At 42.7% G+C, this 13973-nt stretch overlaps 1 protein-coding gene across 2 annotated transcripts in view; it reads right to left on the bottom strand.

Annotated features, from left to right (window-relative positions):
• TRABD2B (TraB domain containing 2B) overlaps positions 1-13973 on the bottom strand; it is a 257922-nt gene that overhangs the window by 97856 nt on the left and 146093 nt on the right. For both annotated transcript variants that reach the window (XR_008202202.1, XM_052665961.1), the window contains exon 4: positions 6154-6328. Coding sequence is in view for 1 of the 2 variants with exons in the window: in XM_052665961.1 (XP_052521921.1) it covers positions 6154-6328 (175 nt within the window). In the remaining variant the exon portion in view is untranslated. The remainder of the gene's footprint in view (positions 1-6153; positions 6329-13973) is intronic.

Raw genomic sequence — 13973 nt, 5'->3', positions numbered from 1 at the left:
TCTTGCAAATAACACTGTTAGATCTGGTTGGGAGTTTTCTGAGGAGACGGTTTTGGGATGGAAAGTGATGAATTGTCTGGCATCCATATTTTGGTTTCAACACTCCTGTTATGAAATCTCGTTATATGGGACCTCTGCTGATCTCCTGAGAGCTTACAGGGTGGCCTGCAGATTTACTGCAAGTTCTTGCATGTTCTTCTCTCTAACCCTCAGCACATTTCACCCCAAGTTTAAGTCCATTCTGGTTCAGCAGTGTGTGTAAGTCTGGGTGTAAATCTTCATGATTATTTGCAGTTTCACAAAGAGAGTTTCCTGAATTACATCTACATTTTTACATTTCAAATTTTGAGGAGGAACACAGGGTATAGCCAAAATCTCTATATTTTAGGACAGCAGGGGCCAATATAGCTTTCTTTTCTTTGACAAGAGGCAGGCAAAATTAGACTTGCACAGTAGAACTTGGCATAGATGTAATAATAAATATGATATGAAAACGTCAGCGACCCAGAAGAGCTGACATTAATGTATGCATTTCTTTAAATAAAAATCCTACTGTCTGCAGGCAAATTAGAAGGTTAGGACTTTGAGCTGAAACCCACTTCAGTGCAGCAATGATGAGTGGCCAGGAAGGACTCCCTGATGAGCACAACAAGGCCTCCATTGGACCAGAGGGAGTGCAGGGCTTGCCCAGCTTCCCTTAGTAGTTTAGACTGTAACACCTAAGCTAAGAGCACGTGAATCTTTCTTTCACTTGCTTTGTCTCTTACCTTTCTTGGTACACGTGAGAGCAGCCTCAAGATAGCTCTCACCACTGCAAATGCAGTTCTGTTTTTTGTTTTTTTTTATGAGTAACATCTTGGTATACAACAGGAGTTTGTCAGATCAGAAATACAGGAATCAGCCTTCACAATGGCACTTCCCCTTTCACAATAAGGTAGTGGAGTCAGGCTTATTTTGGCTTCTCCAGTTCAGGCTCTTTCTGTGCTGACTTAAGCTTCAGGTGAAAAGAAAACATTCAGAGGCTTCCAAACCTCCATATGATACAAGATCAACGTACATAAAGTTCCGCTGGGCTTTTTTTAAAAGGCTACAGGCTGGATTTGCACTTGGAACAAGCTATTCCCCAGTGGAGCAACTCCTGATTTACAACCGAGTGTCTGAAAAGAGAATCAGACCCTGCCTGTTCAATGCAGACTTTCAAAAAATTCAATTACATGGGTTTGGTCAAAGTTAGCATGCGAGAATATTTTTAAAAGCAAAGTGATTCTTTACCTTGAAATCTATAGAAGTCCATACACAAAAAACAGACCAACATCACCATAGGTATCTCGATGCCCAAATAAACACAAGTGGAGGGAATTCTAGCATCTGCAAACCGTTAATTCACCCTTTTCTTCTTTTTTTGTAGGCTTGCCAAATTCAATCTCCCGGTCGCCAACTTCTTGGTCTGCTGAGACAACTGGAGAACTGCATCAGTGATGTCAGCAGCACCACTAATCAGTGCTGGACCAGGATGTCTCACCCTGGGGAGAAAGTCTCTTTATATCCCAGCCCACAAGTGTGCTATTATTTTTTTTTTTCCCCTCCCTCCTCCTCCATTCTGCTGAGGATCCAAGAGGAAGAATAGAAATGGCAAAGAGCTGCATAACTTGTGGAAGGAGGAGGACCGTACTTCCGATGTGAGGCTGTTCATTCCCAAATGGCAAAACAGTGGGTGTAACTTTGAGCCCAGTCTGTACACAATACTGCACAAACGGGGAGTGCAAAACAGCCATTTGCATATTCAACATCTGTAAATCCCCAGTCCTCAGCATGCAGCTGGATCTCAGCCTCAAGGCATTTCCTCTCTGAAAAAAACACTTTCAAGTATCATATGTGAACCTGGATGCCAGATCTCGTGGCAGGTGCTAATAGCTTTCACAAAGGCCCTCTCAGTGGTTCATGTTCAAGCTGTGTGTAGTATCTATGGCTTTGTTTCCCTTCCCAAACTACCGAAGGCAACTATGGTTTCCAGTAACAAAGGCTCCCACCTCCTGCCATCTTTCCTCCCATCCAAATTCAACAGCCATCTTCCATCTCAGTTATGGTCTCCATCTTTATTTAAATAAATAAACAAACAAAAAGGTAAACATTCAAGACAGTTACATCACCAGTAGCTGTCTTCACAGATTCTCTACAGTTTATGGAGAAAATTAAGCACATTTCAGTGGTGAATCAGACCAAATATGACCTCAGCCACCTTGGAAATATCTGTCACTCTCAACTATAGAAAGTGATGGGTGAATGTTTCTGCCTTTGTTATCTTCTATAACCACAATGAGATGTGATGAAATTCCCATTGGAAATCCTCTCTGAGAAAGCTGGAGCAGAGGACTACGAACAGGTTCTGTATTCTCTCTGTGCTATCACACCCTTTAGAAAGAATTGGCATTTAGCAGCATGTGAAAACACAGCTACAGTGCTTGCGAATCACTTCCAAGTCCCAGATACCATTTAACATTCTGACCAGAGAGTCTCCAAAGCCTTCTGCAAAGTAGCATTATTATTAACAATTCAGTTTAGGACAACCTGAGTCACTACTGATGATGCTGACTGAGAAAAATCTCAGCGGAACATGGAAGAAATGCACCCTTTCTAAACAGAGAAATAAGAATCATCCTGCAGTAGGAACAAAAAGAGAATCAGACCCTGCCCAGCAGGATTATTCTGTTTTAATGGCAGCATGCAGACTTCTAAAACATAGCATCCCAGTAATTTCATCCTAATCTCAGCCACCTATGCCTATAGCTGAACTACAGAGGCCCAGCTGTATCAGGTGGTGAGCCCTGGCAAAACACACCGACTTCACTGGGAGCCGTGGTCACCCACGTGGCCATGTTTCACTGCACTGCAGATGGAGGGGCTGCCCACAGCTGGAAGAATGCATCCTTCCCTCCACTGCAGCACTGAGCCCCGTAGATGGCTCCATTCGCATCCTGTTGCGAGAGACACTATGGTGCTTATGTTTCAGCACAGAAAAAAATAACTTTTCTTTTAAATTTTAATTAACCAGAAAAACCATTCTAAAGTCTACCGACTTGGCTGCTAATAGGCTTGAACTGAAGCAGCATCTGAATTTCTGAAGCAGTAAATCCAGCCCTGAGTAACTAAACTGACAGCTCTCATAAAAGAAAGAAAGAAATGCAACTAAGTAAAACATCCTAAGGAAATTATCCTTCAAATTAACTGCAGACATAAATTTATCCATCTGTTATCATATGTGTTACTTGAAAATTATTTGCCCATAAAAATGAAATAAACCAGAGTGATTTTTTTCTTAAACATTGACTTCATGTGTATAGTCTTAGTTGCCAAAATATTAACTCTTTTTAACAGCCCGTGTGCTCTTGGCTACATCTCTGTTTCTTGACTGTAAATGGGCCTTTATTAATCACATGGATATGTCAGAGCTGAAGCTCTTCACTGTTACTATGGATCAATAACACCTAACAGTACATGATGGATTTTCAAAACAAAGAACAAGAACAAAACCTTTTGTTTTATTCAAGTACTCTATTTAACTGCTTCTATTCATTCAGAGAGAAAGATTAACAGGGCTGTTACCTGAAAAATATCATTTAACCACACCAACAATAAATGGGGTTTCTCTGCTAGAGCATAGTTAGTGTGAATACAAGCATGGCAAGATTTCCACATTAAGCCTGAATACGGTAAGCCCTGGCAGGAAAAGAATGAAGTGTATAGGAAGGAGCTAGAGTTGTGCCCCATTTTACCCAAATCCTGTATTTTTCTTGGAGGGGATGAAGAAATGAAAATTGAAAGAATAAATGGCCATTTTCATTTATGTGTTTTATAAAGAAATACATTGGAAGTTTGAGCAGTTCCAATGAATTCAATGTGTGAGTAATGCCACAGGAAGGTAGGAGTGGGAATCTGTTGAGGTCTATTTCTTATTTAAAAAAAAAAACAACAAAAAAACAAACAAACAAACAAACAAAAAAAACCAATACTGAAAAAGCTTAATTTAGAATTAGGACTTCTGTTTTAGTATTTCTGAATGGAACAAAAAAAACTTTCCAACAAAATAAAAACGGTACATATCTCTTTGTGTTTCTAAAAATTGGTCTGATCTCAATTCACTTGGATGTTCCAGCATGTCCCCGTCCCCCACCCACTGCTCTCTCAACCCGAGGCCCTGCATGATGGCCAGGCTGTTGATGGCCATGATGGCCACACTGCCCACGATGCAGCAGTACTCTCAGTTCTTGCTGTATAAAGGAAAAAATAATAATAATAACCCAGAGAAGAAAGAAGGAATTAATTGTGTGAGAATGGCCTGCAGGGATGGAGGGCTTCAGCAAGGAAGAGCAAAGGGATGCTAGAACAAAGCACCCAAAACAAAAAGCTTTCCTCAGCATCAATCCTGCTCTGGTTTTCAGTAAATCCTGCGGCATGCATCTGCCCTGTCCTGTTAGAGTCAGAGCTGGCAGAAAGGAACCGTCCAGTGACAAAGGCTTCCACCACAAAGCCAAAAATGGGCAGCAAAAGAAGAAATGGGCCTTGATTTTTACAAAGCAGCTTTCACACCTGAAGCTGCTCAGGTGCCCTGAGTAGATGCACTCAGCTACAGGTGAGGGGGTGAAAGCCCAAACCACCCATCCATAGCAATAGCTTTCTAAGGAGAGCCATCTATAATGAGTACCCATTTAATTGCATTTCTGTTACCAGTACACACAAATAGCTGCAGGGGTTAGAATCTTTCCACTCTAAGATCCTGCTGTAAGCCAAAGTCTGCAGCAGATGTAGGCACAGAGGAGGGTAAGAAGGCAACAGTGCCATCTATCCTCCAGGCTTCTGTAACTTCCTGCTAGAGGTTTCCTGAACTGGGAATTATATTAGAGCCACCACATTCTGTAATCTCTGATAATCCTAGCTCCATGATTTAGACAACTTTTTTTTTTTTTTATTATTAATCCCTATCCAACTACGAGCCACAGTGATGTGTTTTTCTACTGTAAAACGTAAAATAAAATTGAGCAAAACTTCTCAAACCAAGTATGAGGAAAGCCTGAGATAAAATAGGCTTGGGAAAATGCAGTCTGGATATGCTCAAAGAATAAATACATAAAGATGCATCTATCTGTATTAAATCCTGCAGCCTTTAATCAAAATTCCCACCAAAGTGTGTAGTGAAAGGCAAGTCATTGCCAAACTTCATAGTGAGAGCCATGGGACAAGAAGCAAAGTTCTGTCAAAGATGAGAAATGGTTAGCAAAAGGAGGAAGACAGATCAGTTCTCAGCACAGAAATCTCAAATTGCCTTGAAGTCGGGGCAGCCTGTAAAACCACTAAAGCTGCTCCTTAGCATTCTGCTGAAAGGGGCCTGAGCAGTTATTGTTTATGCTCTTATACCACAGAAACATTAACTTTATTACAGAGGTAAAATAATTAACAGAGAAAGGACAGCTGCGCATGCTGTTACAGAAGTGCTACACACATCTTTGTTCTGCAGACTACAGGGAGAAAGCTAGAACATGCAGAAGGACACATCAGATGCTCCTTAATGATTTAAAAATAGTGGTATTTAGCTACACATATAACTCACACACTTGCACAAGGTTCAGAGACACCCAGTTGAGAGAAATGCACCACCAAGGCAGCAAAATCACCCGTGTAGAAAATGCACAGAAGTCCCAAGGTCTGAAACCCCAGGGCAGGATTCCCAACCCACAAACAAGTCCCTACCATGGCAAGACTTGTGTTCCCATAGCCTCACTCACTCTTCCAAATTCAAAGACCCTTCAAGTACACATCCTATACTCGCTGCCACAAACACAACCACAACACAAACATAACATGAGAAATGAAGAGTTTCATTGGGAAAGGGAATGAATGCAGTGGTGTGAGAAATGTTAACAGCTTCACGTTTCTACCAGGACAACCCAATGAAAAGCTCAGGAACAATCAAATCACAACCTGTCTGAACAAGATTCATTTCCTACACAGCAGGTTTACGCAGACAAAAACCTTCCTGCTTTAAGGATAAATCCCCTAGAAAAAGCTCCCTACAACACCACAAAGAAAATCTCAAAGCATTCAAATCATTTTACTTCCAACCAGAACATCCAAATAAAAGAGCACTTCACACCATACCTGCTCCGAAGGCAAAGAAGAAGCTCTTATCTGTGTTCTCCCGCAAAAGCGCCATCACTCTCTTGCCCATTCTCTCGTTCCTCTTGTAGATGAGCTCCTGCCTGAAGTAGCTGTCTATCTCCTGGGCTGTTACTTGCTCGTGGGGTGGGAGTGTAGTGTTGATGAAGTTTGGGACCTGCAATGGAGAGAACTGAGGCTCAGCTGGCGGCACCTGGCTCTAATGGGCTCATTAAAAGGACAGCTGTGAACAGTTCAGTAATCTCAGAAACGTTGGAGGCTGTAATCCAGTCTTACTTAAACCACCTGTGCATCACTGAAAAAACTCACCACAGTACTGTGGGCTTGTTCTATAATCTTTAATTCTACAAAGAAACAAATCACCCAACAAACAAAAACCTGGCCAACACATGCTTTATTTAGTGTAACTGGCACCTGGCTGTAGCTGGGAAGGGTACAGCAGACTACAACTTTTACTAAACAGAGCATTTTGATTTTACTCTGTTCCTTAAGTAACCTGAGTTTTTAGGTGCCACACCTGAGCAATTTAACAGAACCTTTTCTCTGCATGTCCAATCTTGTTTATTGGCTGATTCATGCCTGAACAAGCCCTGCAATGCATTCTCAACCAAGGTGGTCATGACCTTGAGTAAGGACTGCAAGATTTGGCTTGTACATGCTGCTTCTTAACAATCCAAACAGTTAAACAACTAAGAAAGGTCAGCAAATCCAAAACCAGGAAGATGTAAACAGGATAAAACTCCTTACCTTTTTCTCAGCTTTAGATCTCACTAGAGAAGAACATGAACTCCACAACGTAAAATCCCTGAAATATTCCTAATATTTTGGGGCAGAAAAAGGGAATTCCATACCTGCTGCTCCATCAGTCCCTTTTTTTTTGAAGGAGTGATGTTCATGCACAAAGAAGGATGGTGAAAACCGGAAGGATAGTTAGGATTTTTGCAGTAAGGGGAGCAAGCCCATGAAAAAACTAAGACCGAAGCTGTAAGGGGCAGCCATGCCACAAGTCTTTGATTACTAGAACAGGTGAGCTGTTTTGATGCAGGAGCCTGCAGCATGTTACAGTGGGCAGTACTTGATGACTGCTCACAGGACCCCTCACCTTCGGTGATTTCCTCTGCCTTGCCACTGGAAGGCTGCTTAAGCTGCAAAACTCAAATTCAGATTTCCCAGTCCCCAGGTAAAAGTAAAGCTGCCAGGATTTCCAGCATTAATCTGAGTCAGCAGTAATGGTATTGCACACACAGCCCATGAGGGGAACATCCTTCAAGCAGCGTGATGAAATACTTGATGCAGCAGCGCTGTTGCTTTAATTCTTCCTCTGATTTTCCACTATACCAGATTCCTGAACTCATTTTCTTAAAACTTGCTTTTAGTCATCTTTTTTTCAGCTCACCTCTTACCCTCCCACTTAACTATATGATTTTACCACAGCAGTTTCTGCCTCTTCCCACATTCCTCACTCATATTGTCTCTTCTCTCTAAAAGTTTTCAGCAAGTCTTAGCGAGAGAACTCACTTTCATCTTTCCAGTGGCTCTCCTTAAGGCTTTTCCACTGCAGCCTCAGATGTGCTGGGAGCACAGGGCAACTGAGGTTTCTCACCATGAGCTATTCAGAAGGACAGACTGAAGCCTTGCTGTGGGTTTGCACCAAAGGCTGTACCTGCTGGGTGAGCCAGAAACGGGCACAGCATCTCGTGATGCTCCCATATGGGCAGAGATAATGACAGCACACCATAACTGCATGTTGGGCTGTTGGGCTGCATGGTCCATGTGGATTTTCCAAATGCAATCTGTTTTGCCAAATCACCACACTTCCCCCAGCATGTTGCTCTTTATGATTGGGGTATATTTCCCTAAGTCACTCCTCCTACCAGGCTTTCCAGGCTGGCTTGGCTTCTTCAACGTGTCTTGCAGAGTCCTCAGAGCAAGAGAGTGCTTTGTACCTTGTTCTCATTTTAGCCCTTTGTGAACACTCAGCAAATAATAACAGCCCCATTAGGCCAGACCTACTGGAGACACCAGTTTCCTGTCACTAAACAAGGAAGCCGCCTTTAGCTGCTTTTGTCTTCCAGGGACCAGGAGCAGCCTGCTGGCACTGGAGGGGTAAAATACTGCTGGCTGCAATAGTGAAAGATGTAGGAGCATCCATTCCTGGTACAAAGCAGTGAGGTAGGAATAACAACACATGCAATGCTTCAGGGAAAGCACCGTACAACTTATGAGAACAACCTGCTCCTACCCAAGGCAGGAGCAGCAGTGCTCATGGACAGAATGGCTTTGAGCAGCCCATTTAGGGGACATCTCCATTGCATTGCAGGAGGTTTAGAGCCCAAGCACAGGGATTTTGTTCAGACCTTGACCACAAGGGTCTTTGCCAAGAAGCCAAGCACCCTCCTTTGGCTCACGTAGCTCCATCACTTGCAGTCCTACATCCACACTCAATTCACAATTTGTTTCCCCTCTTTACCAAACCTAAAACAGAATCCACAAAATGCAGCCATTTCCTCACCTTTTTTTCTTTTTTTTTTTTTTTTCCCCCCTCTCTTTTCCCTCTGTGGGAAAGAGTTTGCTAAGGACAGAGAGATAAATTTCAGACCAAGGACTGGATTTTGTCAGCGCTTCTCATACTTGTCCAAAGAACGAGATGAAAGGAGGCATTACCCTTATAGGCACATCACCAGCTACAGATCCCTCTGCACCTTGTGCATTCCTGTGTTTCTAATGACTGCTCAATCACTTGCAAAAAATACAGCGTGTGTGTATGTTTGCGTGTGTGTGTGTGTGGCAGAGGCTGGAAGATAAATGATGGAAGTAAGTACAGCCGTACACAGTAGTGCAACCACACTCTGAGCTACGACACTGGCCCCATTAATCAGTGCTGCTCCTCCCTGTATCCCAGCTCCTTTCCATGGTCGGTGACATACACCATGCGTGGCTTCAAGGAGGCAGCTGCTCCTGTTGATTTAAGAAACCCTTTGGATTCCTAACTACCAGACAGGGATCAGGAAGTCAAGAAACAGTTGCATGCAATTAGGAAGCTGTTAACCACAGTTGGGATTAAATGGGTTGTTTTTTTTTTTTTTGGAGGGGGGAAAATAGAAAAGCTGTTGTATTGAAAGGATGGGCTAAAGAACACGCCAAGGGATGTTTCTTTCTTAGTCCATTTCATCAAATATTTTTTTTTTTTGATTCAGTGTAAAACGTAATTTTTGTATTTATAATATTGGCATTTGTCAATGCCAAAATATTGGCATTTGTTATTTCAAACTGAGTGAGGGATGAAACGTGCTGTGCCAAGGGGCAGCACACCAACCACCTCTGTGATAGTAGCTGTCTATTGCTATTAGTATTCAAATGCATCACAGGATGCATGATTGGAGTGTTGAAAATCCTTGCTTCTTATTTTGCTGTTCACTAAGAAAGCAGTAATGGGGTCAGCAAACAATCACACATCAACTGGGCTTTGCTACCTTTCCAGTGGATGCACATTAAGAAAGATAAGAACAGGTTTCGTGTATAGTCTCCACAAGAAGATGTTTTTTGAGAACAATGCTGTTTCTTTGAGAAACCAATTCGTGTAATGTACATACACCCATATTTCCCATGAAAACTCAGTAATATATTTCATGCAGAGGTATTTAAAAGAAAGAACAATTTGTTTGATTGAATCAGCTGTAACTCTGCCTTTTTTCTATTCATATTTACCTGGCTCTACGGTTACTACAGTTAAGTATAGCTGGACTCTGAATCCAGTCATTAGGTGCCACTCTTGGTATCTTTGGGTATACTCTGCATTTCTTTGTCAAGTTTTTGAAGTGAGAGGACACAAGAACTAAACAAAGTCAAGACCCAAAACCACCCGTCCCCCTGGTCTGTGTAATTTCATTTGAGTCAGCATCCCTGACGGAATATATGTGTGGGTAAAGCTCTGCACACGTTCCAAGCTCACAGTGCTGTGGGATGTGGGCCATAATTCTTCACTTTTGAAGTCAGTAGGAGCTTCAGGAAGAAGAAAGAGGAAGGGTTGTGGAGTGGTTATGACACCACCCTGCAAAAACTGTTCTGTTCTCATGGGTGATACAAATCTTTTGCATGATCACAAGCTTGTCATTTGGGTTTAGGCCTTCAAAGGAAACTCGGCACTTAACATGCACTAAATATCTTTGAAGCATTTGGCATTATTCCTCCTGTCTCTCAGAATCCCATCTGTAAAATGGGGACAGCAAGACCCTCTGACTTGAGAACAGATGTTATCTAGAAGGCACTGGCTGAATCTTGTAGATGAGACCCCAAGGAAGATCCAAAGTCAAAGATGATGCTTAGCAGTAACCTCTCTTCCCACTGATACTTTGTGGAAGGAGACTGGGATTCTGCAGCATAAGAAAGAGCTAACTCCACACTTCACCTTAGAAAAAAAACACATTGGCCATATCACAGGACCAACATTATGCTGTCAGTTTTGTCTACAGAAAGAGGGAAAGAGGGAAGAAAAAAAAAAAAGGAAAAAAAAAGGAAAGGAAAAAAAAAAGAGAAAAGAAAAACGTATCAGTGCAGAGTTGTTTTTTTTTTTTTTTTTATCATAGTTAGGGCGTACTGCAAAGGTCAGCTGAAACTTCATAAACATTGGAGGATATTTAAGATATTTTCTTGTTTATTAATTTTTTAATATTTGTACAAATTTTCAGGGCAAAGGCAAAATGCCAGAGCTGTGAATATCAATCTAAAAATAATTTTTTGGACACATCACATATTAGCACCACCAACTTTGGTTAACACTTTTTCCCCTGCTATGACCCTACTGGCTACAGTGGAACTGCTCTAAATTCAGTACGAAATCACAGTGCCACTGTTCCTATCACTATATGTTACATTTCTGACCATCTCCCATTCTCCAATAACGTTTTTTTAGCCTCATTCTTTTCCTGTGATCCCAGCCTATTCCTGGAATGTGTTTAAGCAATGGCATTGTGTCATCAGAACATCACTGATATCAAAATAAATGGCTATCACTGCCGGTGTGGGCAAAGGTTTTCATACTCAATTCTGAGGGAGATGGACAGGAGGAAGCTCAGGCAGGGAGACGGGCAGCCAACTCTCGCCATGGAGAACAGAGATTTCAGCAGCCCCATGTAGGAGCAGAATGGTTTCACGCACACTGAGATGACCCATCCCCCTATCAGCATAAGTCCATGCAGCCCATCACACAGCACAGGACTGTGATTTCCCACTTTTGCAGTTAGGCACCAGTAGTACCCCAGACACCAAAGCCCAATGTGTAAACTTGATTTCTCTGAGCCACATCATCAGCAAACATTTACTCTCCTAAACTGTTCCTGACACTGTCTTCCTCTGCTTTGGTCAGTTATCTGCTCCTGAAACCCCTCACTCCCTGTATCCAGGGAGCTAATAGCTTAGAGCTTTCCAGCCTCATGTTAGGTGCAACATTAAAGCTCTGGAAAGCCACACATGGAGTACCATACCTAGTCCTTGCAGGAAAATCACTTAATAATAATGCTTTGTGTCCCTCTCTCTTCCCATACAAATAGAGGAAATATGAGGAAACATCCTTGAAGTCATAGAAGGAGATATTGGGAAGGCAGAGAGTTGTCCATCAGCTTCTTAGGTTCCACACAAAACTCATCCATCCTTCCCTGGCAGGACACAACTTCCATGCTAGTAATCCTTATCTGCACTCATTACATCAAACACAATATTTTTTATGTGATATTTATTATACATTATCCCATTAGCTGCCCAGTTTATGAGCTTTTTGTGGGCAAAGGCCAGAAGACAAGGAAGGGGCCACGCTTTGGAGGATTTCCCCTGTACCACGCAGGCCAGGAACTTTTATATGGTCTAGAGAGCAGTGCACAAGATAAGAATCTCAAGAGCTGACAGCACCGCTTATGTGGGCTTCCAGAGAGTTGAAGCAGCATCCCAAAACCCGCTGTCTCCTCTGACAAATGGAACAGCCCTAAATTCACACCATCACTTGTTGGGTCAGAGGCTGACATCTGAGCTCCAGTTATCACCCGTTTATGAAGGGAGGATACCTGCCTGTTAACCCGCCTTGACAGGGCATTGTGGTTTTTATTGCAATGCTGAAAAATACACTACTGTGGACTCAGAAGACACCTGTTCCTCTTTGATTTATGAATCCTTCTGGCATCTGGGAGAGCAATATCCACTTACTGCAGCCTCTGATGCAAAGAATTCAAATACTGCTGAGTGAATGGGCTGCAAGGATAAGCATTGCCATGAGGAGGACATGGAGTGACAAGCGCTGCTCCTGGCTGGGCTGGTTTCCTGCAGCACCTCCAAGTTTCCATCCCAATGGAGACCTTCAGGGCCAAGGAAAGGAGTGGGAGTTTGGTCAACGTGATTTAGCTCAAAGATGGCAATTGCCCAGAAGATGCACTTTGAGCTTAGTCTGTAGGACGGAAGCCAGGAGGGAGCTCTGCAAAATCGTGCAAGTTGCTATTAGCCCATCCTTCAATTCCTGCTACTTCTAGGTGACACTTTCTTTTTATTAAGCATCAAAATTTGAAGTCATGCATTAGGAGCATAATTAGACTTAAATTTTCATAAGTCCTATGTGTCCTTTCCCAGTGCAAACATCTACTCATGATGAGTGCTAAGAACACATTATATGTACTTCCAGCACTTTTTGGAAGATGGAGCTAGCATAGGTATGTCATTTTGTGGATTTTGCACTGCTAAAATGTGGTATTTTTTTTTTTCCAGAAGCATACTCCAACACCAAACTAGCCACTTCATTCCCAATCTGTGCACGTCCCATTTTATTCTCATCCATTGTGCAGTTCTCAAGTGACAATTCTCTGCAGCCAGAGAGAGGCTTGGAAGTACTGAGAACAGGTCAAAAAGCAGTCACACTTCTCCCACCCATATCTTCCCACCCTCCTGCTGCCCGTGCTCCAGGAACTAGTCAACTATTCTGAGGTTTGGTCTAGCTCAGCATTTCCACTACAGGAATGGATTTTCCATCGCACCCCTTGGCTTGGAGAGAGCCTTCAGTGTCCCAGACCTCCTAAAGAAGGAAACAGAACTGAGAAACTGTGAGGAGAAGGGGCTGCAACCTCTCCCTCAGCAGAAAGTATGGTCCTGCAGCTTCACAAACCCTAATTATGTTCTGGCTCAGATTCATTACTACTTGGACAAATTTGTGCACTTTTAATCAGCATTTCTGCTCAGTCCTCCTGAGCCCTACTCTTGCAGCCCTATTCTGCACTGCACCAGTTGCCTGGCTGCTGCACTTGTATTGCAGCTCATGCTGGCAAGCATTCTGTAGTTGGCCTACCTAATTACAAGCTACATCGGGTACCTCTTAGGATGGAAAGACAATTTGAGTGTAAAAACAAAGTTCTTGGAGTTTCAAATTAGCCAGCTCAGCTCCACAAGCCACTGGAGCATCTAAATCTATAAACAGAGGAAAATTACAAATAGAAAAAAAACTGAGAGGAAAAAAATAGCCTGAAAGTTACTGAACTCTTTAAAGATAGCATATGATATTTAAAAAAATGAAGTCTATTGGTGAAAGAAATACTTCAGGAGTCATTGCTGGCATGACTGTAAGCTTGCAGGGTCAGCTGCAACTCCTGAAGCCCTGGACATCCACATCCCTGCAGCCATCAGCCCCAAATCCTGCTGCACTTGCTGTTCTTCCAGGTGGCATCTGGCCTAAGGGCAGTCATGTGCCCTGCCTGGCCCCAAGTGCTGCTTTGGGGCATTTGGGTGGAAGGAGAGCACATTTCAAAGGAAATAGAAAGAAAAAAAAAAAA

This window comes from Tympanuchus pallidicinctus, unplaced genomic scaffold (genome assembly GCF_026119805.1).
Source record: "Tympanuchus pallidicinctus isolate F22 unplaced genomic scaffold, pur_lepc_1.0 scaffold7, whole genome shotgun sequence".
Lineage (NCBI taxonomy): Eukaryota > Metazoa > Chordata > Aves > Galliformes > Phasianidae > Tympanuchus > Tympanuchus pallidicinctus.
Note: the sequence above shows the minus strand (reverse complement) of the source record. Positions and strands in the feature narration are given on the sequence as shown.